This window comes from Heteronotia binoei, chromosome 1 (assembly GCF_032191835.1).
Source record: "Heteronotia binoei isolate CCM8104 ecotype False Entrance Well chromosome 1, APGP_CSIRO_Hbin_v1, whole genome shotgun sequence".
Taxonomy (NCBI): Eukaryota; Metazoa; Chordata; class Lepidosauria; order Squamata; family Gekkonidae; genus Heteronotia; species Heteronotia binoei.
The window spans coordinates 143363-167981 of NC_083223.1; the positions used below are offsets into that span (position 1 = coordinate 143363).

Genomic DNA, 24619 nt, shown 5'->3' on the forward strand with positions numbered 1-24619 from the left:
AGGGGAATCCCAGTTCTCCAAGTGGGAGCTCAAGGGACAAAGGTGCTGGTGGCTCTGGGGGAGGCCAGGCAGCCCCCCTTAACTGAGGGGACAGCAAGTCGGTGGGAGCCCGGTGAAGACCATAGAGGGTGGCACAACGGATAGGCACAACAGATGTGAAGAGGCCAGATGTGTGAGGCCTGGGCCATGAAGGGCTTTAAAGGTCAGAACCAGCACCGTGAATTGGACTCGGCAACAAAGAAATCCACTGGCAGCCTGTAGAACTTTAAAAGATGTGTGAAGCATATTAAGGAGGCAAAGGAATCAGTCACGGTTCCAGACTCTGCCTCAAGCAGTGGAGATTGAACTGCAGAAGTTGTCTTCTGTGATGGACGCTGCGCTCTGCCTCTGAGAACAGCAGGAAGGGCCTGGAATTGCCAGGGAAAAGCAACCCACCAGGGGCTGGCCGCCCAGCCAGGGACACGGGGTCTTGTGACTCACTCCGAGTGGTGCTCTTGCCCTCCCAGAGGGGTCTGAGGGTTTCTGGTCTGGGGTGACCACTCTCTGCAAGCAGATTCAGGGATGCAAATAAAGCATTGTCCAAATCCTTGTTTAGAGAACATACATGCTGCCTTTCCTAGTACCTGCTGGAGGTGCTTCACTAAGTAAAATCGGATTTTAAAAACCCACACCCCCCCCCAAAGAAAAACAATGCATACGTTAAGTTCAGCCAGTTATCAAAGACCCAGCCAGAGCATTAAAAATGCCATAAAATATCCAGCAGTTGTGAGAATCATGGAGCCATGGGCCCTTTTTACAGAACGAAAGTCAGACTTCGTACTGAATGGGGGTGAAACTGGCTCTGCCTCCAGAGGTGGTCCTACTAGGATCCGCAGGAGAGTGGTGGGCAAAACCACCGGCAAATCACATTGCAGGATCTGTTGTCCTTCCTTCCTGGAGCCATGTTCCTTTCCACAATAATCTCAGTGGATACGGGACTTGATGCATCTGCTCAGAATCAGAAGATTGGCTTTATCTCAGCCAGTATTCTCTGGATGGTAATGCCCTACAGGGTTTTCAGCAGTGATGCTTTCCAGCCCTGCTGCCTCGGGGAGAAAAATTTCTAGGGAATGAATTCAAGACCTTCTGGGTGCAATTTAAGAATTCTGCCATGCTTCTTCGCCTAGTCCCCCCAGAGAGACGTCCCTCAAGGATTTACTCTGAGATGTAATTCTGCCTCTTCTGGGTGAGAGCTTTTCTCCCCACCCCACACTGTGTGTGGGATATTGTTGTGGGTTTCTGCACTAAGCGGGTGGTGGGCACGGAGGGCCAGCTGGCAGTTGCTGAGGTGGGAGTGACAGTTCCACGCTTGCTTCTTGTCGATTCTGCGGTGGCGCACGGCGGAGGGGTTTTATTTTTAAACCATTATTTAGAATTCAGCGTTTTATCACCTCTCCTTTTATATAACAGGACATGTCTGCAGTGCAAATATTTGGGGCTTTGGAAAAGTATTCTGTAGGCTCAGCCTCAGCTGTCTTGATATTAATTTGCCTTTGCATCTCTGCTGTCCTTTGCACGGAAATGATCGGTTAGGCTCACGGGCGGCTGGCCACTGTTCCTTCTACCGCTCTTCTGCATACACCAAGACTAGGGCGGGCTTGCAGGGCCTGAAGGTGACCTTGAGATCAGCTGTTAACGCATCATAAACTGTGCCCTTTTCACAGGCACTTGGTGGTGGTGGTGGTGGCAAAAATTAATGGGTTTTTAGTGGAATTCCCCCACGCCACACCTTATTGCACAGTCTTCTCCAGGGGTGGCCAAACTTGCTTAACGTAAAAGCCTCATAGAATAAATGTCAGATGTCTGAGACGTGAGACATGAGTGTCAGATGTCTGAGAGCTGCGAGACATGAACATCAGATGTTTCAGAGCTGTGAGACAAGGGAGGAAGGAAGGAAGGCAAATAGATGGGGATGGGAGGAAGGAGAGAGAGGTGGAAAAAAGCAACTTTAACTCTAAATGCATTCTCCAAGCTGCCAGCTGGCTTGGTTGGAGAAGTGATTTAAAGAGGCAAATGCCTTCTCCAAGCCAGCCAGTAGGGCAGTGGGGGCTTCAAGAGACACACAATATGTGTGAAAGAGCCACAGGTGGCTCCTGAGCCACAGTTTGACCACCCCTGGTCTTCTCCATGAGACGGCAAACATAAAGCACAGAAAGGGAACACTACAAAAGAGGATAATAAATATCTGAGACATGATCTATGCCACCCTTCCCTCAAGGAGCTCGTGGTGACAATACACCATCTTTCCTTCTCCATTTTACTGATGTAACACCATTGAGCCCATAGTGACAGACAGACAGACAGACAGACAGACAGATAGATAGATAGATAGATAGATAGATAGATAGATAGATAGATGATGGATAGATAGATAGATAGATAGATAGATAGATAGATAGATAGATAGATAGATGATGGATAGATAGATAGATAGATAGATAGATAGATAGATAGATAGATAGATAGATAGATAGATAGATAGATAGATAGATAGATAGATAGATGATAGATATTTTCCTTGTGGCAGCTGCAGGAGCAGTCGTGGCCTAGCTGATAAGTGGTGTTAATGTTCTCTCTGTGCTCAGGTATCAGGAGGTTGTGGTATCTAATTCTATGCTTGTGGTTGCATTTAGAACATTATTTCTTTAGAGCCTTGTTTTGGTCATGCTGTTTCAGAAGGGCAGGGCTGGGTTACTGCATCGGTTTGGCCACATCTGAGTTTCCTCCTTAGCAAGTTGTTGGCCCCAAAAGCCAGCAGAATGCTAAATTAAAAGAAAAGGCATTTGAAAGGGTGTCTTTTTAAAAGGCTTGCTTAAAGCTAGGTTTTGCTTCCAGGCTTCTCCTTTTCTTCCTTTGTGGTTTCAGTCCGAGTGATTGATCAGGCAGGTACATTAAATTGGCCTTGGAGGGTCCCACATCAGGCTGCAGGTGCAGGGGAGGGGGCGGTTCACAGTTTTTAGACATTTCTCTACACTGTCTAGTTCTCTGCAGTGGGGAAACCAGCACAGTCTGAACAAGCAAGCTGAGCTAAGACCTTTTCCCACAATGTGCTGATCGTTTTTTTAAAGCTCTCATTTAACGTGTGACGACCTCTCCCAGTCGGAAGTGGGGCAGCTGGCCTGGCCTGCCTCCTCACTCTTCAGCCTGGTTAGAGCTGGAGTTGGGAAGGACAGCAAACAACACCAGTAATATTTGCGGCAGGCTGGGCCTGAGGAGGAGGAGACTAGGCCCAGGCCTGCCTCCAATTGGATCCTCTCCTCCAAGCCAGCTCCCTGTAGGGTTGCCAATCCCCAGGCGAGGGCAGGGGATCCCTTGCTTTGGAGCCCCCCCCACCCCAGGGTCATCAGGAAGTGGGGGGGAGGGAAATGTCTGCTGGGCACTTCATTATTCCCTATGGAGACCAATTCCCACAGGGGATAATAAAGAATTGGTCTGCGGGGCTCAGGGGGGGGGGGCTGTTTTTTTTTAAGTAGAGGCACCAGATTTTTAGCATAGCATCCAATGCCTCTCCTCAAGACTCCCTCCAATTCTATGAGACCCCAAAGAAGGTTCCCCTCTCCTTCATTATTGCCAGTGGAGGGAAGGCATTGAACAGGTGTGCGGCCCCTTTAAATGTGAGGGCCAGAACTAGGGTTGCCAATCCACAGGTGGGGGCAGGGGATCCCCCGGTTTGGAGACCCTCCCCCCACTTCAGGGTCATCAGAAAGCAGGGAGAGGGGAGGGAAATGTCTTCTGGGAACTCTTATTATTCCCTATGGAGATTTATTCCCATAGAAAATAATGGAGAATTGATCCGCGGGAGCTCTGGGGGGGCTGTTTGTTGAGGTAGAGGCACCAAATTTTCAGTACAGCATCTAGTGCCTCTCCCCAAAATATCCCCCAAGTTTCAAAACGATTGGCTTAGGGGGTCCAATTCTATGAGCCCCAAAAGAAGGTGCCCCTATCCTTCATTATTTCCAATGGAGGGAAGGAATTTAAAAGGTGTGCCATCCTTTTAAATGTGATGGCCAGAACTCCATTTGGAGTTCAATCATGCTTGTCACAGCCTTGATCTTGGCTCCACCCCTAATGTCTCCTAGCTCCACCCCCAAAGTCTCCTGGCTCCACCCCCAAAGTCCCCAGATATTTCTTAAATTGGACTTGGCAACCCTAGCCAAAACTCCCTTTGGCGTTCAGTCATGCCTGTCACATCCTTGCTGCTGGCTCCACCCCTCAACGTCTCCTGGCTCCACCCCCAAAGTCCCCAGGCATTTCTTGAGTTGGCGTTGGCCACCCGAACTCCCAGAGAGTGAAGCAAACACAAACAGAATGGCGTTTCTCAGCAGCAGAGTAGGAAGCGAAGGAGGGGACGCCCCCCCCCCCAGCCTCCTTCATGAGGAGGAGGCCTGCAGCTCCTCCCGCCAGCATAAGCAGCTCTTTTGGGGATGCCAAAATCAGGGTTGCCTGGTCCGGCTCAAGAAATATCTGGAGACTTTGGGGGTGGAGCCAGGAGACTTTGGGGGTGGAGCCAGGAGCAAGGCTGTGACAAGTGAGATTCAACTCCAAAGGGAGTTCTGGCCATCCCATTGAAAGGGACCACACTCCTTTTAAATGGCTTTCCTTTATTGGAAATGAAGAAGGATAGGGGCACCTTATTCTGGGGCTCATAGAATTGGACACCCTGAAACTTGGCAGGTGTTTTGAGGAGAGTCCAATTCCAATTCCAAAATCGTTAATGGCATAACAGTCGCTTACAGAAAGGAATGAGCATACAGTTTGCCCAGATGTCAAGATAAAACAATATAGATACATTGAATTGTAACACCAATTGATAATTAATAATAATCGGGATTAAAAAGGACAATAATCTTAATCTTGGGTATCACAGACACCAAAAAAGGAATGATTTTTTACAGTTAAAGGGCTTAACAGGGGACATGATTAAACGTTAAAAAACCCTTCAATGGCATAAAATAATATGAACCTCTGAAGCTGCCTTCTACTGAATCAGACCCCTCTCGGTCCATCAGAGTCAGTCTTGTCTCCTCAGACTGGCAGCGGCTCTCCAGGGTCTCCAGCTGAGGTTTTTCACACCTACTTGCCTGGACCCCTTACCAAGCAGATGCTCTACCGCTGAGCCACCATCCCTCTCCTAAGGTTGTCCCCTGTACAAGTACCAGTTGTTTCCAATTCTGGGGTGACATCACTTCTTGGCGTTTTCACGGCAGACTTTTTTACAAGATGGTTTGCCCTTGCCTTCCCCAGTCATCTCCACTTTCCCCCCAGCAAGCTGGGGACTCATTTTACTGACCTTGGAAGGATGGAAGGCTGAGAACCTTGAGCCAGCTACTTGAACCCAGCTTCTGCCAGGATTGAACTCAGGTTGTGAGCAGAGAGCTTAGACTTCAGTACTGCAGCTTTACCACTCTGCGTCATGAAGCAAAAAACATAGGATTCAAAATGGGCGAGACCAAGTTAAAAATTACACTGGCCAGAAAGGCACCAGATTCTATTCTGAAAAATTTATGTCTCTACCTCAAAAACAGGGCCCCCCCCAGCCCCAGATATCAATGGATCAGTTCTCCATTATACCTTATGGGAATCAGTCCCCATGGGGAATCATGGAGTGCTCACCAGACATTTCCCTCCCCCCTCCCACTTTCTGAGGACCCTGAAGCGGGGGTGTGAGGGCCTCTAAACCGGGGGTCCCCTGCTCCCACCTGGCAACCTTAGCCAAAATGTTTATTGCACGTTAAATGTGCTGCCTGGAGGTGGAGAAAGAAAGAAAGAAAAAGAATGAAAGAGGGAGGGAGGGAGAGAGAGAGAAAGGAAGGAAGGAAGGAAGGAAGGAAGCCAGGAAGCCAGGAAGCCAGGCCTTCTTGGTGTTTTAGTGGAATATCCTTCGGAGCCTGGAGCCCCGTTTTCCATTCTCCCTCCGGACGGAACAAAAGAAGCCCAACATTCATAAGAGGCAAAAAAGCACCGCAGCCTGGTGGGCGTCAGCAGCAGATCTCTCCTCTCGGTGCAGGTAGGCGGGGGGGGGGGGAGGCAGCAGGCCAACATTTGGAAAAGGGAAAACCATTTATAAACAGAGGCAAAATGTCGAGGGCTTTCCAAGAGGCAGGAAGGAGCCCAGCCGTTCATCACACTGGCGGAACAAAGCCAGAGCCCAGGGGCACATGCCGCCCCCACCCCCTCTGCCTTGCCCCCATGCAGCTCCTCCATGGCAGGAAGGACTGAAGCCAGCCGAGCCCCAGGGGGCCGCCAGCCTCTTGGAGACACCCCCTCCCTTGGGCCCGGCTGCCTGGGCTGGACAGGTTTGGGGAGTGGCTGTGGAGGAGAGCCAGAGGGGTGTCGTGGTTCGAGGGTCAGAGAGGGAGAGTCTGGTTTGAATCCTTGCCCAGCCATGGGAGTTGGTGGGGTGACCCCTTGGGGGCCAGGCACACCCCATCTCAGCCATACCTACCTCACAGGGTTGTTGTTGTGAGTGTGGAAGGGAGGAGAGAAGAACAAGGGGAGCTGCTGCTGTTGCTGGGGGGCAGTTAAGGGCAGGGGATAAAGAAGCCCCTTTCTCCTCCTGGCCTGCTGGCCTCCTCCTCAGCACTGCTTCCAGGTGGGACTCAGCACAGAGGTCGTGTGGGGAGGGGGTGCTGTAGTCATCGTGTGTGCTGGGGGAGGAGGGGCTACCCTGGCATAGGGAATGGTGGTGCTCTTGGCACTCCGTGGTGGGCTTCCTGTCTGAGCTGGTTGTGGTCCTGTTGAAAACCTGCTTTCCAATTAAGTTTCGAAGTTTGGAGTAATTGCCTTTTACAGCCAGCCGTCTCATCCTGTGATGCTGGGGGAGGGAAGATGAAACTTTAGGGGAGGGTTATGCAGGTATACGGATTGCTCATTAATTTGGCAACTCTCTGAAGCTCGGAGGTGTTGGAATCTAATGTGTTGTTGTGGCGTACAAAGACAATGCAAGCACTGGCAATGTTTTTGAAACTGAGCATCTTTTTATGCTAATATAGATAATTAGTGTAGGTTTATTTGCTCAAAATACAAATCAGATGCATAAGAAGAGAAACATGGCAGTCCGTGCCAGATCTCCTGAAAGGTGCCTGCCCTCTTTTCGGGAAGCCGGCCTCCTCCAATCACTTTGGTTTATAAGGATATGCTCCCAGGAACCGCCCGTCTGCATCCGTCTTGGCCTCTTCCTTGCTGAAAGAGTGGCTCACTTTCCCCAGAGGCCCCTTGTAGGGCTTCTAAGGCTGCCTTTGCCATACGCAGACCTTGGGCTATGCTCATGGGCTTGTTTGCTTTCTCTCAGATCTCTTCCTGTGATGCTTCTGGCCTCATTTCCCCTGCAGTGTGGTGCTAGGGCTCTACCACTTCTGATGGGGGGTGGAAGTGGTGGAACAGAAGAAAAAGAAGAACCATGAGGCTGCGGAGAAGGGCTCAAGGGCTGGCGGGTTTTGCTGCGGGAGAAGGGGCTGTCCCTGCCTGCAGTCTGGGTTTCTCAGCTCATTTGAGAACAGCCAGGCCCAGAGATGTGTGGAGGGGAGAGAGACAGCTGCTGGGGCTCCCATGGTGGGTGGTTTCATTGTACCAGAACTAGGTTTTCTGGCTTCTCTTTGGTTCCTGAGGCTGCGGCAAAATGTGTGTCGTGGAAGCGAAACTGTTGCCGGACAGCTGTGGAGGAGCCCGTTGGGCCTTTGGGAAACTGAGGCCTCCGGGCATTCCTGGGGGGGTGGGGTCAGAGGTCACTGGGCTCTCTGCCTAGTGGGTGGGGTTTCCTTCTGCAGGGATTCTGAACCCGAAGTTGCACTTTCTGCTAGAAAGCCTTGGGATGAGGGTGTGGGCACACGCTCAGGTTGTGTATGGGCTCGAGGCTTCTTTCAGTCAGTGGAGTTAAGAGGATCACAGAGCTAATCTCAGGGGTTGTAAGGCTGACTGGTTGACTACTGATCACATAGGCCCATGCAGTTATGGAGAATTTGCTTCCTGGTGCCCAGTTGGGGACAGGGAAACGCCATGGTTGTATCTCAGAGTGTGGGGAGGGTTGCCAACATCCAGGTGTGGCCTGGAGATCTCCCACAATGACAACAAATCTCCAGACTATAGAGACAAGTTCCCCTGGGGTGAGCAGTTGTTTTGGAGGGTGGGCTTTGGGACCTGATCCTTTGCTGAGGTCATTTCCTTCCTCCCCCAGGCCCACCCCTCAAATCCCCAGGAATCCCCCTACTCTGCCTTACCTCTGGATGTGCAGGAGACGCCTGAGCTTCTGTGCCCAGCAGACAAAAAAGAGTGTCCCTCTTCTTACGGAATCCAGGGCTTTTTTCAACCCCGGGGGAGAGCAATGGCAGACCTGGCAATGTTGCTGGCTGGGAAATGTCTCGTTTCCCCTTTTGTTGATTCCTGAAAACATTAAGCCAGACCCCCAGACCCCGGAAGTGTGGGCAGAAACAAAGGCTAGCGCCTGTTAACATCATGAACGGCGAGGAGGGGGGTCATCCAGCCACTTCATTAGCTAATGTCCAAACGGACCAGGCAGTGCTGCTGCTGCACCTTCTCCAGTGAATTTAAGATCTTTTCTTTCTTTCTGTCTTGTTCAGCCGCAGGAGACGGAGCTGTTGGACCTCACCATTGTCAGAGATGCCAGATGTGGGAAACATGCCAGAGCTCCAAAGGTAGAGACTTATTTCACTTTCCTTCCAGGTGTTGTGGTGATCATGTTGAGTAACGTTTATAATGAGGTGACCAAACAGCCACAGACTTTCTGCAGACATTCTGCCATTTGCTTTGCTTCTATTACAGAAAAGGCTTTGTGTGTGTGTGGGGTGGGGGGGTGGAATCTAATTGTGATTTATTCAGGGAAAGTGTATGGAGTGTACTCTTACAGCAAACCTGTTAATCAGCATGTGGAATTCAGTAAGCACAGTCATTTATACACATCATAAACAGTGGACAGAAAATGTGGCTGACCTATTTTAGGAGTCCACTAGTGCAAGCAATCGCTTCAGACCCTGGTGCAAAGTCCTGCTGTTCATTGTGTGGGCAACTGTGGCCTCGGAGGGCGTGGCACTTCAGTGTGCAGAGGGGAGCGCAGAAGTCTGAATGATCCTCCATGCAAATCACATTCCCTCCACAGAGATGATTGGATGGGCAGGTGGGAGGATTCCAGGCTTTTCGAGAAGCCTCGGTGCAGGGGAAGATTCCACCATAGCCCCCCCCTTCCCTCAGAAGTGGTTTGGCCCAAAGACAAGTTGGCTGGGAGGGGTGAACTCTGTGAGGTGTCCAGCCACAACTCAACCCACCTTCCCTGCAGACACACAGTAGCTGTAGGGAACTCCCTTGCCTGGTTTGGTGGTGCTGGGGAGCAGTGGTTTTGAGAAGCAGCATTGGGAGGGGGGGTGTTTTTGGCCCTTTTGCTGCAGGGCTGCATTTGCACTGAGCATTTCTGCTGGTCAGCTGAGCCTGCAAGACCCCCAGTCGTGCACATCCTTGGAAGGTTCGTCTCTTCTGCTTTCCGTGGTCCTGATGTCTTTAAGGGCAGTCTGAGAGAGAGAAATATAATAGCTCCAAAATGGTGGCCTACAGATTGTTCCAAATAATATCTGGCTGTTTGAATATTGTGGAATGGATGACATGCATGGAGATATGTCTGTTCACTCGTGTGAGTCAGTAGCTAAATTGGAACGGCGGTCATCATTTAAATCCACTTTTTCTCTTCCTGCATTCATGAGTGCCACGTTTAACTGAAGGTGCGTTGTGGACAGCAGCTTTTCTGCATTTTCAGCCTTGTCTTTAATGCTCATGAGTGCTGACCATCTCCCAAAGGCAGCACTTAGTGACACTTGAGGAAGAGCCCCCCCCCCGCCCCGGTCTCACAGGTGAAGGTGCTGCCGTCCCTGGGGATGGCCTGGTGAAACTTGCCTCGGAGGGGGCTGGGTGGGGGGCGGGACAGGCCTCCCCCCCAGTGTGACTCAGGAATTGCTGTTTTCTGTAAGGCATTTGTTTGTTTGAAGTGCTCTTTTTGGAGCAGGGCCCTTTGGCCTCTCAGGAGGAGGGGGGGCTGCAGCGGGAAGCCCCAGAGGCTGTCGTGGGAGTTGATGACGTCCAGGTAGAGACCAAATTAGTTGTTCCCGATTGATGGCTTTTGATGCACAGCATGGGGACTTTAACAATGGATAAAATACCTCCCCCCCCCCCGCACATTTTTATAGAAGCGTTCTTGTACCAAGAACATTGCTTGGCGCTGAAGTAGGTATGTTGCTCAGTGGGTTTTGCTTCATTACATTGCTTGTGTAATGGCTTCGGTGAGTGTTGTGCTCAGGCACTCAATCACAAGCAGCACTATCAATGGAATGGTCTCTATGTGTGTGTGTGTGTGTGTGTGTATGTTTTAAAGGCTTGTGGGTTTTTTTTTAAAGGCTTGTCCAGAATCCCACCCACCCCACGCTTTTTTCTGGGTTCTCAGCCCCAGCCTACTCTTCTTGAGTCTAGAACCCCACAAAAAGGGGTGTGTGTGTGTGTTTTAAAGGCTTGTGGTTTGTTTGGTTTTTTAAAAGGCTTGTCCTGAATCCCACCCACCCCTCCCACCCTTTGCTTTTTTCAGGGTTCTCAGCCCCAACCTTCTCTTGTTGTGTCCAGAACCCCACAAAAAGGGTGTGTGTGTGTGTGTTTGGGGGAGGGGGTTTTCAATCCAAAACTCTTTTTCATCTTAGACCTCCTCGAAGGATGTTCTGGAGGGTTCTTGAGCTGCACCGGATCAGCTTGAAGACGGCAGAATTGGAGGGGCAAAGTGACCCCTGCATGGTTTTGATGTGTTTGGGCAGAACCTGCGATTTTAAAAAGATAAAAAACAGAAACACATATTTACTCAACAAGTCACTAAATTGTGGGATTTGCTTCCAGGGGAGACAGTGATGACCCTGAACACAGGTGGCTTTAAAAGGGGGTGAGGGGAGGGGGATGTGGCCCCTGCCCCTCTCCAGAGAGTCAGCCTCCCTCGTTCTGCTGAAAGGCAGGACTCTGGAAGGCCTCGGCCTCCATGCTCCGTTGGGTTGTGCTGCTGGCTGGTGACTGTGTGAAGCAGGAGGCTGGGTGGACCTTCCCTGGTCTGACGCCACGGGGCTCTGCTGCCGTTCTCCAGTAGTTCAGCTTTTGCTGCCCCTTAGAGTAGGGGTGTGGTGGATTTCACAGTTGGATCTATTGAAGAGACCTTGTTCAAGACTCTCAGACAGATCCTGGGCCAGAGAATTCTAACAGCTGCTGAGCGGAGCCTTCAGATCCCCCCTCCCCCTGTGGGGCAGCTTGCAGTGGGTGTTTAATCCCCGCCCTCTGCAAGACATGGCAGCCATTCAGCCTTCCAAACCATGCTGCCATCTTCTGATCAGAACCAGCCCTCTGTGGCATCCATTTTGTGGTGGCCTCATTCCCTCTTCTCAAAGATCTTATAAAAATGCCCAAAGGCTGGACAAGATGGGGGAGACCTGTTCCAAACACAGGAAGTTGTCCTCACTGTTTCTTGTCAAATGTTTCTTGTCAAGTGCTCATCATAGAGTTGGAAGGGACCTCCAGGGTCATCTAGTCCAACTCCCCTGCACAATGAAGGGAATTCACAAACACCTCCCCCCACACACACCCACTGACCCCTGCAGGCTCCATGCCCAGAAGATGGCAAAACCCCTCCCCCCACAGGATCCTTGGCCAAACTGGCATGGAGAAAAATGAAGTGGGGGGCATCATTTCCCTGGGTGTGCAAGAACTAGTCCTTTCTAGTAGTTCATCCTGCAGAGACTTTGGTGGCCATTTCCTCTCTCCTCACTGTGCAAAACAAACAAAACAAACCCCAAATCCAACCCATTTGGCTTGTAAAACCTATGATAGTTGGTGTATTACTGAGGGCATCATTCATCTAGCACCAAATATTATATATATATATATATATATATATATATATATATATATATATATATATATATATTTTAAAGATTTTCAGAGGCAAGGAGCGGCGCTTCCTAAGCATAAAATGCTATTCATAGCTAGGTTTTCAAATTGGTTTTAAGTAGTCCTAGATGAAATTGTATTGGCCAAATGTCAAGTTCCTGTGAATGCTGTAACATTTGATTTTCCAAAAGGTTCTGCTCCTGCAATTATGTGATAAGTGGAAATCTCTGCCGCTTTCAAAAACAGAATTAGATTTCAGCTTCTTGTGTCTCGGGGGCAAAAAGCTGAGAAGGTAAACCATAAATTAAACTCAAGAAATATTTTAAAAGATAGAAATGCTTTTCTTAGAAGGTATCTTTCATTCCAGTTTAGCTTTTATACAAAAAAGATACTGCTGTTGATTTGGGGTTGACTTGACTTTTAAATGTGGCCCTTTCATTAAAGTTATTTCACCACATCACTTTTCACACTATACCAACCTGTGAGTGTCACTGCTACTTCCCTTCCCCCATGCCCCCCTTAATTTCCTTTAAAGCATCCAGTGCTGAACTGTGAAATCCTGTGGAGGAGCATGTCCCGCTTGTCTGCATGCTGGGGGACGGGGAAGTGAAGCGGATAGATGACCTCTCTTGACAAGGAGCCCTTGGAAGAAGTCCACTGAGCAGCCTGTGAACTAGCGGAAGAAAACAGAGTGTCGCTTGACAAGACGTTGCAATTGCCTGGTTGAATCTTTCTTGTTTAAGACACATCAATGCCATTAAAGAAGAGAGCGAAACTTGGAGCTCTGCTGGCATCGTTTTCTGTTTTGTTTCCCTCCCCGCCTCCTTGGATAGCCTCAAGTCCTGCTGAATGTATCACACACCCTTTAATTTAACAGCTTTTGAGGAGAAAGTGGGTCTGAGATGGCAGCGAGACAAAAGTGTCGATCATGACCTACAGCTTCAGTGCTGAGCAGCTAGAAATTATAGCGCATACACGGTTAGCAAATGGAAATTCAAATTAACATGGATGCTTTAACATCCTGACGTTTCAGACAACAGTTTCTATGGAAACTAGAATCTTGATATAGCTCTGAGGAGTTTGCTAACAAGCCGAAATAGTAGAGAGCATCGGGTGTAGGGCACATTTCCACATGGTGAACATTAATTTTTAAATGTGATGTGGATTTGCTTTATTTCTGCTTAGCAGTCAGTCACTCAGGAAGGTTGTATATTTCTCAAGGAACACACAAGAATTTATCCAGAAGCCTTTCCTATACAGTACGGGAGGGGGGGGGGGAGATGAACTCAAATATTTAAATTATGCAAGACAAGATCAACTTCTGGTGGACCGAGGGCATATTAAGGACATAAGAGATGCCCTGATGGATCAGACCGGGGAGGGTCCATCGAGTTCAGCCTCCTGTTTTTGCACAGTGGCCAACCAGGTACTTTGGAGGACCAGCACACACAGAGGCCTAAGGTTACCTACTAGAACTGGAATTCAGACGTTTACTTCTTTGGAAGGGACCCTGACTAATCCCCAGCATGTCCACAAAGGGCCAGGTGATGTGAAAGACCCTCACCTAAGACCCTGGGCAGCAGCTACCAGACTGGATAGGCAACAGAGACTTTGAAAGGCAGGTGGTCTGATTCAGTATAAGGTGTGTTCCTGTGACTTGTACTCCTTTTAAAAACTGTTAGCAAACTCATAAGCAAAGAAAAAAAAATATTTCTTAGAAGGTGGAGTTAGGGCTTTTTTTGTAGCAGGAACTCCTTTGCATATTAGGCCACACCTCCTGATGTAGCCAATCCTCCAACAGCTTACAGGGCTCTTCTCACAGGGCCTACTGAAAGCTCCAGGAGGATCGGCTTCATCAGGGGTGGGTGGCCTAGTAGGCAAAGGAGCTCCTGCTACGAAAAAGCCCTGGGTGGATCAGGCCCAGAAATACTGTAGAGAGAGGAACCACCCCCATGTGAGTTTCCAGGCAGACTAACATTCGTCATCCTTTGAGAGCACAGAAAGCAGGGGGGGGCGGGATTTCATGGCAAAAATTAAAAACAAAAAACTGGAGCTGTAAGTTCCAAAGGGCCTCTGAAAAGGAGCACCTTCAGCCTGTCTCAGAGGGGAGGCCGCCTGTCAGATGGACTTGGGAAACCCATATTGAGGGTGGGTAGTTGCTAGGAATTCTCTATTCCAAGTGTCTGTCATCCTCACGTGAAGATTTCCGGGCAATTTTTCTCACAACCTGGGTTGTTCATACGGTTGGAGGTTCTCCGCCAGGTCTTCTGGTTGCAAGACATTCAGGGCTTTAAGGCTCAAAGCCAACGCTTGAAACAATTTGGAAGCCTCTGTAGGTAGCTTTGACCTTGTCTTCTGCACCCTCCCCTAGTCCTGCCCTGACCTTGACTTTTAGTTTGTAAACTCCTTGTGCAGGGATCTCTCTCTCTGTCTCTCTCTCTCTCCAGCTATGTAGTTGCCTTTAGTTTGCGGAGCTAGAAGCAAAGTTTTTTCACTCTCAAACATGGGCTAGTTTGAGATGTGTCCTGAATGGAGTAACCAATTTTGAGTTATGGAGTCAAGAGCTATTTTGACTTTGTGACCTTCAGAAGTTCCGACTCTGATTTTTAATTTGTTGCCAATCCTGCTAATTGCAGATCAGATTTTAATTAAGAACCAAGGAGATTTCTTTTTGCATGAATTACTGGAATGAAGCTTACAGATCCATTTTGCCTGCTTGCCATGTGGGAACTGAAATCCAGTGATGTGGGAATTTGTCACCGTTCCCTTATTCTTTAACTTAATGAAATTGTGGCTATGCATGATGCTATGTTGCTTTCCTTTTAATTAGAGAGGCTTACATGCTGTCATGATCTGCTAAAAATATCAGCATTCAAAGAGAGAGCAGAGCAGCAAAGAATACCCCGTTTTGCTTTACAGGGAGGTTGGTCTCCGGCGTTCGTTTGTCACAAGTTTTGTTTTTATCCTTGGAAAAATCCGTGCCATTCATTGCTTTGTCTGCCTTGCCTTTGAATTAGAAACTCCTACGGAAAAGATACCAAAGTTGTCTGCAGCTCACAGGAGGCAAAATGTAGAATCTGGGCAAAGCGGAGGACGGTCTCTCAAGCTCTCCTCTGTTTGATGGGGGGCGTTCTCCTCAGAAGAAGTGCATCTTGGAATGAAGGGTGGGGTCTCTCTTTGAGATGCATCACAAACCCTTTTTGAAGGCCAGCTGCTGACCACACAAATGGTCTTCTTTCTAGCCACTTTGCACCAACTTCTCCTGCAGCGAGCCAGCATGATGCAGCTGGCAGTGTGTCAAACTAGGATCTGGGGGGACTCAAATCCAGATCCTCCTCAGAGCGTCTAGCCTCACTTCCTCCTCCTGACCTGCTTGTTGTGAGGCGTCCTGTGAGGACAAAAGGAGGAGGGCAGAAGGCAAAGGCTCTTCTAAGCTCCTCAGGGGACAGGGAGGAGAGCAAGCAATCTGTTGCTCTCAGGAGGTGGATTTGAAGGAACGGGGAGGGTGTCCTCAAGGGGGGATGTCCAGGTAGTTTGAACTGCTTGTTCTGAGGTCCAAGTTGGGGTTGTGCCTCAGTGGTTGAGGGTACGCCTGTGTCGCATCCAGAGTTTCCTTGGGTCAGTTGCTGGCATCTCCAGGTAATGGAGGTGGCTGCTGTTCAGAGAGGCCCTTGAGGACTCTTTGTCAGAGTAGACAATGCTGAGCAAGATCACTAGGCCAGGGGTGTCAAACCTGCACTTCAGGGGCTGAATCAGGCCCCTATCAGGCCCCCGAGCAACTGGCTGGCATCTGCTTCCTTCTCCCTCTCTCTTGCTTCCTTCTGCATCACAGCTTGCTTCGCCAGGCTTGCTCAATCGCACAGGAGCTACAGAGCGAAACCTCTATTTTCTCCATTGGCTGGGACTCCTCCTTTGGGGAGGAAGGGGGGAGGGAGAGCTTGCTTTGCCAGGCACAGCAGAGTTACTGAGCCAAGCCTCTCTTCCTTCTATTGGCTGAGGCTCCTCCCCCTCCTGGTCCCCTGGGGAAGGAAGGAAAGAGCCAGAGCTTCCTTTGCCCAGTCCCCTGGGCCCCATGAGAGAAATACAAAGAAAGCTCCTTTAAGTTAGAGTGCCAATATTTTAAGAACGTTTAAAAGTCTTTTTGTTTGGTTGTTTTTGTTTTAAATCTTTGTGTTTGTCTGTGTCCTTTATAAAGTTTATATCTCTGCTGCCTAATCATCAGTAGGTACACGCATGGCCCTTCCCAAGCCGACAAGGTCTCAGTTATGTCAGATTTGGCCCTCATAACAAATGAGTTTGACACCTCCACCCCCGTGCTAGATGGTCTGGCTTGGGTAGAAGAAGGCAGTGTCTGCATTTCATCCTGCAATCTTTTGATGCCTGAAGTCTCCCATTTGTGCTTCTCTTCTCACCCTCATCCAGTGGGCCATGAGAATAAATGAGAAATGCTTCAAGTCCATGGCTGCTCCCAGAGGCTAGGCTGAAAGGTTTTCGAGTGGTCTGAACCCTTAGAGTGGATAAATCAATTATCTTCTAATGTAGGTTGTTTTTTTTTTTTTTAAGTAAGCGGAGATTGTAACAATTGCAGAAGTGTTAAGGATATATTCAGGCAAATGAAAATCCTTTCTCTAGTGAATGGCTGAAAAAGCCAAAAGCCACTGCATTCATGCCCAGGAATGTAAATAAAGGGGATTTTAAATGAGCCAGGAAGTGAACAGAACTTTGTGAATGGGAAGGAGGTGACTGAGTCCCTCTAAATGCAGGCTCTTCTGAAGAGCAAAGAACGTTTGTCCTTGAAGGACCCAAGGGAACAATTCAGGACAGTCTGGCCTTCTTGGTGGTTTCCTCCCCTCCCTCCTCCACAACCTCCCACCCCTCAAAAAAAATAAGCCACTTGTGTTCTTGTACTGATTAACTGTAGTCACAGCTTTTTTTTTGTAAAGCAGGAGCTCCTTTGCATATTAGGCCACACCTCCCTAATGCAGCCAATCCTCCTGGAGCTTACAGAGCTCTTCTTACAGGGCCTACTGTAAGCTCTTGGAGGATTGGCTACATCAGGGGGTGCGGCCTAATATGCAAAGGAGCTCCTGCTACAAAAAAGGCCCTGACTATAGTATTGAGCAGGCCTTAGTTAAATGGGATCCGTTTGATTGTTGATAGAGGACAATACCCCAGTGTGGTGAGTGGGGGGGGGGTGTGTTTTTCTCCCATGGGTTGCTGGAGCAAAGTGTCCGAAGAGGCTAGGAATCTGCAGAGTTACTTCATCTAGAAATTGCAGCAGAGTAATTCCATGGAGAGTAGATAGGTCTAGAATAGTAACAAAAAGTTGAACATATTAAAGGAATCGATAACCCATGCTTGAACTCCCTGAATTGGATGAAACAAAATTAGGCGGTCAGTGGCCTCTTGCCCTTGAACCCACTCAGCCTGCTTTTGACAGTGGACTCCCATGTGGAGGGCAGAGAGGGACCGGAGAGTTTTGCAGCAGTCTTGTAGTGCTGGATTTGGAGGATTTATCCAGAGGGAAGCTGAAACTCACTTGGCATCCCGCAGCCTTGCAGCACTTTTGGCTTATTTTACGTCTGGCATTTAAAGTGAAACCGGCAGATGAGACAGATCCTGTTTTTCTGAAATCACTGTCAGGCTGTTTTAGATTTCCTGGATTAATGCGGGAAGGAGCCTCCCGGTAGCTCCGAGAAGGGACCAGCCCCAGCGCTTTGGAGATCCTGTTAGATTTATCTTGCAAGCTAAAACTTCCTTTGGGCACAGTTCCAAGTGGGCAGCCCTGCTGGTCTGAAGTAGTAGAACAAAATAGGAGTCAAGTTGCACCTTTAAGGCCAACTTAGTTTTATTCAGCACGTCAGCTTTCGTGTGCTCTACGCGTACATTCTGAATAAAACTAAATTGGTCTTAAAGGTGCAACTCGACTCCTATTTTGTTCCGTTGGGCACAGAATTCACCAGCAGAGAGAGACTTGCTTGGGAAGGGGGTCTTTCTGTGCATGGAGGAGCAAACGGGGGGGGGGGGGGGGGTTGGGGTTAAAACGAATAAAAGGAAGTCCTCTTAGCGATAATCCTAAGGCAGGAGATTTTTTTGTTGAGAAGTGGTTTAATTTTTTTGACCACGTGAACTCCTTTGCGTCAAAGAAGAACAAAATGCCAACAAAATACCTAAATTTTGTTTTGTATTGAGGCACACTTGCTCTCACTAATGATCAACCTTGGAAGTTTGGCGGTGAGACTTGGAATAATTGAAAATAATACAATCAACCTACCCCCCCCTCTCTTTTTTTTTTTTTCTTTCTTCCCTCCCTCCCTTCTTTTGTAGTATTATTATGTTTTGTGTGTGTATATGAGTGAGGTGTTCTGGATTACTTATTGAAGTTCAAAAGATTGCAATATTGTATCTCTTATATGGAAGTACATATATATATATATATATATATATATATATATATATATATATTTTCTTTTCTTTTCTTTGTTGAATGTTGTTGTTAATAAAAAAATAAAAATTTTGAGTTAAAAAAAAAGGAAGTCCTTCTTCACTCAAAGGGTGATTAACATGTGGAATTCACTGTCACAGGAGGTGATGGTGGCTATAAGCATAGACAGCTTCAAGAGGGGGTTAGATAAAAATATGGAGCAGAGGTCCATCAGTGGCTATTAGCCACAGTTTGTGTATATATATGTGTGTGTGTGTGTGTGTTTGTGTGTGTGTATACACACGCACACATACATTGGCTGCTGTGTGACACAGAGTGTTGGACTGAATGGGCCATTGGCCTGATCCAACATTGCTTCTCTTAGGTTCTTATGTGTGACCCAGAGTGTTGGACTGGATGGGCCATGGGCCTGATCCAACATGGCTTCTCTTATGTTCTTATGTGACACAGAGTGTTGGACAGGATGGGCCCCTGGCCTGATCCAACATGGCTTCTCTTATGTTCTTATGTGACACAGAGTGTTGGACTGGATGGGCCATTGGCCTGACCCAACATGGCTTCTCTTGTGTTCTTATGTGACACAGAGTGTTGGACTGGATGGGCCATTGGCCTGATCCAACATGGCTTCTCTTATGTTCTTATGTGATACAGAGTGTTGGACTGGATGGGCCATTGGCCTGATCCAACATGGCTTCTCTTATGTTCTTATGTGATACAGAGTGTTGGACTGGATGGGCCATTGGCCTGATCCAACATGGCTTCTCTTATGTTCTTATGTGATACAGAGTGTTGGACTGGATGGGCCATTGGCCTGATCCAACATGGCTTCTCTTATGTTCTTATGTGACACAGAGTATTGGACTGGATGGGCCATTGGCCTGATCCAACATGGCTTCTCTTCTGTTCTTATGTGACACAGAGTGTTGGACTGGAGGGGCCATTGGCCTGATCCAACAGGGCTTCTCTTATGTGACACAGAGTGTTGGACTGGAGGGGCCATTGGCCTGCTCCAACAGGGCTTCTCTTATGTTCTTATGTGATACAGAGTGTTGGACTGGATGGGCCATTGGCCTGATCCAACATGGCTTCTCTTCTGTTCTTATGTGACACAGAGTGTTGGACTGGAGGGGCCACTGGCCTGATCCAACAGGGCTTCTCTTATGTGACACAGAGTGTTGGACTGGAGGGGCCATTGGCCTGCTCCAACAGGGCTTCTCTTATGTTCTTATGTGACACAGAGTGTTGGACTGGAGGGGCCACTGGCCTGATCCAACAGGGCTTCTCTTATGTGACACAGAGTGTTGGACTGGAGGGGCCATTGGCCTGATCCAACAGGGCTTCTCTTATGTTCTTATGTGACACAGAGTGTTGGACTGGATGGGCCATTGGCCTGATCCAACAGGGCTTCTCTTATGTTCTTATGTGACACAGAGTGTTGGACTGGATGGGTCATTGGCCTGATCCAACAGGGCTTCTCTTATGTTCTTATGTGACACAGAGTGTTGGACTGGAGGGGCCATTGGCCTGATCCAACAGGGCTTCTCTTATGTTCTTATGGGGGAAGAAAAATAAAGGGAAGCAGAGATGGCCATAATTAAGTTTGCTTTCTGGTTTCATGTCTCTTGATAAATAACTCTGGGGAACATGAGCAGTACCATTTGGGACAGCAAAAACATGAACTTGAGTCTACTGAGAATTCGTGTTTGCTAACGAAGTGATAGATTGATGCTCAGTTGATGACGTGCTGAGAGAAATGGGGTGCACGCTGAGGAGATGCTTTTGTGGCAGCCAAAAGAAAGAGGGTGACGGCCAGCTTCTTGAGCTCTACGGCAGAACTGACGTGCTGGTTGTACTCTTGTGGGGAGGTTGGGGGAGCAAGTGGATTCACAAGGCTGTGGCTCATTTTTTAAGCTGCAGGTTCAAGATACTGGCCTTGGGGCAGCATCGCTTGTGTATCAATCACTGTGGGAAATGCCCTCACCTGCCTGCCTTTCTGCGCTACTCCTGGCAGATCCAAAGAGTCCAGGTCCAGCTGCATGCAGTGAAAGCACCTGCTAGTCCTTTCTCTCTGCTGCTGCTCCGTCTGGGACTGAGGACTTCCCCTGCCGGTGGAGTGAAGCTCCACCTCTTCCTTCCCTCCTCGTGCCTCCAGCAGCCATGGCCCTTGGACCCCTTCAGTCCCCTGCTGGGATGCTGCCTTGCGGCACCAGCTCTGTCCTGTCGAGAACCACTTACTGCTCCTGAAAGGCCTCTCGGGGTGGCTTTGCCGAAAACTTAAACCTGCTCACACCCTGCTAGGAAGGGAGACAAGCAGCTGAATGTCAAGTTGTGTTTTCTTAACATGGTCTCAGCCCTCTGTCTGTCTGGTTCCTCCTTATTCACCGGCTCAGGCTTGCTTAAGGGGGCGGGGAGGGGAGGACCCACTTGAAAAGGAGTGGCTTCGCTTGAATTTGCAGCAGCCCGTTCTGTGACAGAAGAGCTCGCTGGAAGCGTGACTCTTCCCTCCTCCTCTGCTCAATCTGCTGCTCTGGGGGGGGGGGGTGTTCTTTCACCCACTCCCTTTTCCCACCCCCCAACAGAGCCATGATGTTTTCTTTGTTGTTGTTGTTCAGTCACATAGTCGAGTCCGACTTTTTGCGACCCCATGGACAAAGTCACGCCAGGCCCTCCTGTCTTCCATAATCCTCCAAAGTCTGCTCGAATTCATGTTTGTTGCATCAATAATGCTGTCCAGCCATCTCCTCTTTTGCCATCCCCTTCTTCTTTTGCCTTCTGTCTTTCCCAATATCAGGATCTTCTCCAGGGAGTGCTCCCTTCTCATTGGGTGGCCAAAGTCTTTGAGCTTCAGCTTCAGCATATGACCTTCCAGGGAACAGTCAGGGTTGATTTCCCTTAGGACTGACTGATTGGATCTTCTTGCAGTCCAAGGGTCTCTCAAGAGTCTTCTCCAGGGAGTGCTCCCTTCTCATTGGGTGGCCAAAGTCTTTGAGCTTCAGCTTCAGCATCTGACCTTCCAGGGAACAGTCAGGGTTGATTTCTCTTAGGACTGACTGATTGGATCTTCTTGCAGTCCAAGGGACTCTCAAGAGTCTTCTCCAGCACCACATTTTCTTATCCACCCGTTGAAGCATTTTCTGGGGTGAAGTTGACAGGTGGACTCTTCACATCAGCAGGAGGGCATCATTACCTCTAGCTCGTTGTCAAGGGCCCCATTATAGGAGGGGTGTGTTGAAGCAGACGTATCCCATACAGGGACCATACAGTGTGTGAACAGGATACCTGTTGAAATGGTGCCTCTCTGTGTAAGAAAACTTGGTATCCAATGTATGAATGGGCCAAACAATTGGGATTTGAATGGATAGAATAACATTATTTGTATTAGTCTTAGTAATTTCGCTCCATTAGACAAATGTATATAGGTTTACCAATAATGCTTTTTCTTTTTGTTGTTGTTGTTGTTGATTTGTTGTTTAATTGTTTATTTGTTTTTTGTCTTTTGATGTTGTAAATAAAATCCTTTTTGTGGGGAAAAAAAAGAAATGGTGCCTCTCTGTCAGAGAAATGATGTTAATGTCCTGTCCTGTCTTTTTTCGGAGAGGAGGAAGGAGATGGGCATTTGCTCTGACAGAGACCCTGACCTGGCTTGCTCAGTCTCATCAGATCTCAGCTCAGTGGGGCAGGATTCAGATGGGAGACTCCCAAGGGAGTCCAGAGAGGCAAGCAAGGCCGCAAAACCACCTCTGCATGTCTCTTGCCCCTAGAACCCCATGAAGGGTGTGGCAAGAATTTGGCTGCAACTTGACGGCATTGCTCCCCCCCCCCATCACCACCTCCAAAGAAGCAACCTTTATCTTCAGTAGACCACAAAGGGCTTTCTTTATTGTCCTTCCTCTTTCTCCTCCTCCAGTACAAAGAAGTGAGCATGCAAAATGTCGACAAGATAAAAGATGGCTTTTCCTTTTGAGTTTTATGATTGCTGCCCAAAGAACAGCACAGACCGTTGTGGCCATCCCTGAAATGGGAAGCCAGGCATTTGCCCTGCTCATGCCAAAGGAAAGGGGGTGTCAGTTGACATGTGCTTTCTATGTAGAGGCTGCAGGTTCAGCCCCCGGCATCTGCCACTCACAGGACAGCTGGATGAGTGAGGACTCCCTCCCTGAGAACTTGGAGAGTACATTGCCCCCCCTTCCGCCCCCCCCCCCCCCCCCCGGAACCCATCCCTGTGGAAAGAGGAGGTTGGCTGGCCAAAGGGATCACACTCTCAGTGGGACATTTTCTCCCAGGGCCTGAGAAGCCCCAAGGAGTTGGTGGTTCTCTGGGGAGACCACGATCACAGAGGCCTTTGCAGAGGACAGCAACATCTGTGGGGCTTCACTCCTCTCTTTTCGTCATCTTCCTCCCCCCTAAGGTGGGTTCTGTGATCCCCTCCCCCAACTGTAGATGCGCCCCCCCCCTTCAGCATCTCATCCTCTTCCTCTTCTGCACGAGCGCTGCCTCTTTTCCATCCTGACCTGAATAGGGTGAAGTTGCTCAGGGTGGGTGGGAAGAAACCAGGTCTGTCTTCCACTAACAGTGGTGGTGATTGACAGCAGGAGGAGGAGCAAAGGGAGGGGCTTCTCCCCCCTCTCGCCACCCCATGCTGGCCTCCCCCCCCCATTACTGAAGCCGGGGCCTTGCCATGAGAGCAGCCCTACTGTCAGCTGTGAAGGAGGTGGACCGAAGGCATCTCTCTCAACACGGCTGCTTAGAAGCCCTTTCCGGATTCAGGCTGGATACCGTGCGGCTGGTCTCAGGGAAGAGCCAAGATGACAGCCACTGAGCCAGGGCACACACTAGCTGACCCTGTGCTAGTTGGTACTAACTGTGGCCATCCCTGGTTAGTATAACTTCACTTCTGAGACCAGTGAAGTGGGGCTAACCCCAGCCAGGTCAGGTGACTCTGGACTGCTCACTTTTTCATGGCCTCTAAAGGCTCCTGTGAAGGGAAAGCAACCAGTGGAAGGAACATTTACTGTGCTGTGAGCTTTCTGGAGGACTGGGAGGATGCCAGAGGTGGGGGGGGGGGGGTGGGACTCGGGCGTAGTTGGTTCCCTTCAGATTCTGTTGCCAGGCTGCTTGGAAGCAGCTGGTTTCGGGTTCTGCTAATGACATGATGCTGCCCTTCAGGGGGTGGCAGGGGGACTGCAGCCGGCCTACTGGAGGTGGTAGGAAGGAATGTGTAGTTTGCCTCCTATGGGATTCAGTTTCTCCATCAGGACAATTCGGCCTGTGGAGGACAAGTGTAGGCAATGTTTGTGTTCGATCCCTGCAACTCTGCAGCCATCTTCGGAAAGAGGGAGGGACATGTGTTTGGCTTCTGCCTTCTTACAAAGTGCCATCTCAAAACGTAAAGGCTTGTTGCCTTTTGAACTTCTGCTTAAATTCAGTGTTGGAAGCTCCTCTCGGTTGCATTTCATGGACAAAACCTTGTCCTCGCTAGTGGAGACATGCCTTAATCCTGTGGTGTTGGTGGTCATGGTCGTGGTTGTGTGGTGTGGGAAACGGACGCCTGCCAGCGAGGTGCATTCCCTTCTCATGCTTGTTTGTGAAACTCAAGGACCCATTGTTACATTCTTCAGGGTGTTCCAGTTTCCTTTTCTGATGTGAGAGGAGAGGAAAGGGGGCGGCTTCTGTCCTTCCTTTCAGTGACAGTTTCTGGGCATTCAGCTGCTGTGCTCAAAAGACCTTCTTGATGTCACAGAGCCAAAAATACTACCTGCACTATCAAAACTGTCTCGGTATGTTAATGTCAGGTTGATCTATAACAGTTGCATGTTTCTAAATAAAAAGTTTTGACTCTTTCTCATTTTCAGAGGGAAAAGTTCATCATACACCCTAATCAACATTGTGTAACATCGTCTGGGGTAACCCGTTTGACTCCTAGGCCTGTTTAAAAACTGCCTCGCTCAGCTGGAGACTGTGGGCTGATCCACATCTTATGACCTTCTGCTCCATTTCTCCAGGGTTTCTTTCAGATCTGCAGCTGGGCCAGATCTCCGTGTAAAATGACTGCATGTCTCAATGCCGGCGAAGTGCAGAAAAAAAAAAATGTTCTTGGTAGTATTGCCAGTCATTGATGAGCTACGATGTTCTTAGCTGGCACTCTTCCTTAAGGGCAGAATACAATCTGGAAATTTTAAGCAAGTCCCCATGGCCTTACCTGTGCTCATGAGGATGGAGAAA

General features: G+C 49.0%; 1 protein-coding gene across 1 annotated transcript in view; it reads left to right on the plus strand.

The window, feature by feature from the left end:
- PLCB1 (phospholipase C beta 1) overlaps positions 1 to 24619 on the plus strand; it is a 576948-nt gene that overhangs the window by 139682 nt on the left and 412647 nt on the right. Inside the window, 1 exon segment of the mRNA XM_060261607.1 lies at positions 8616 to 8690. Coding sequence (XP_060117590.1) covers positions 8616 to 8690 — 75 coding nt within the window.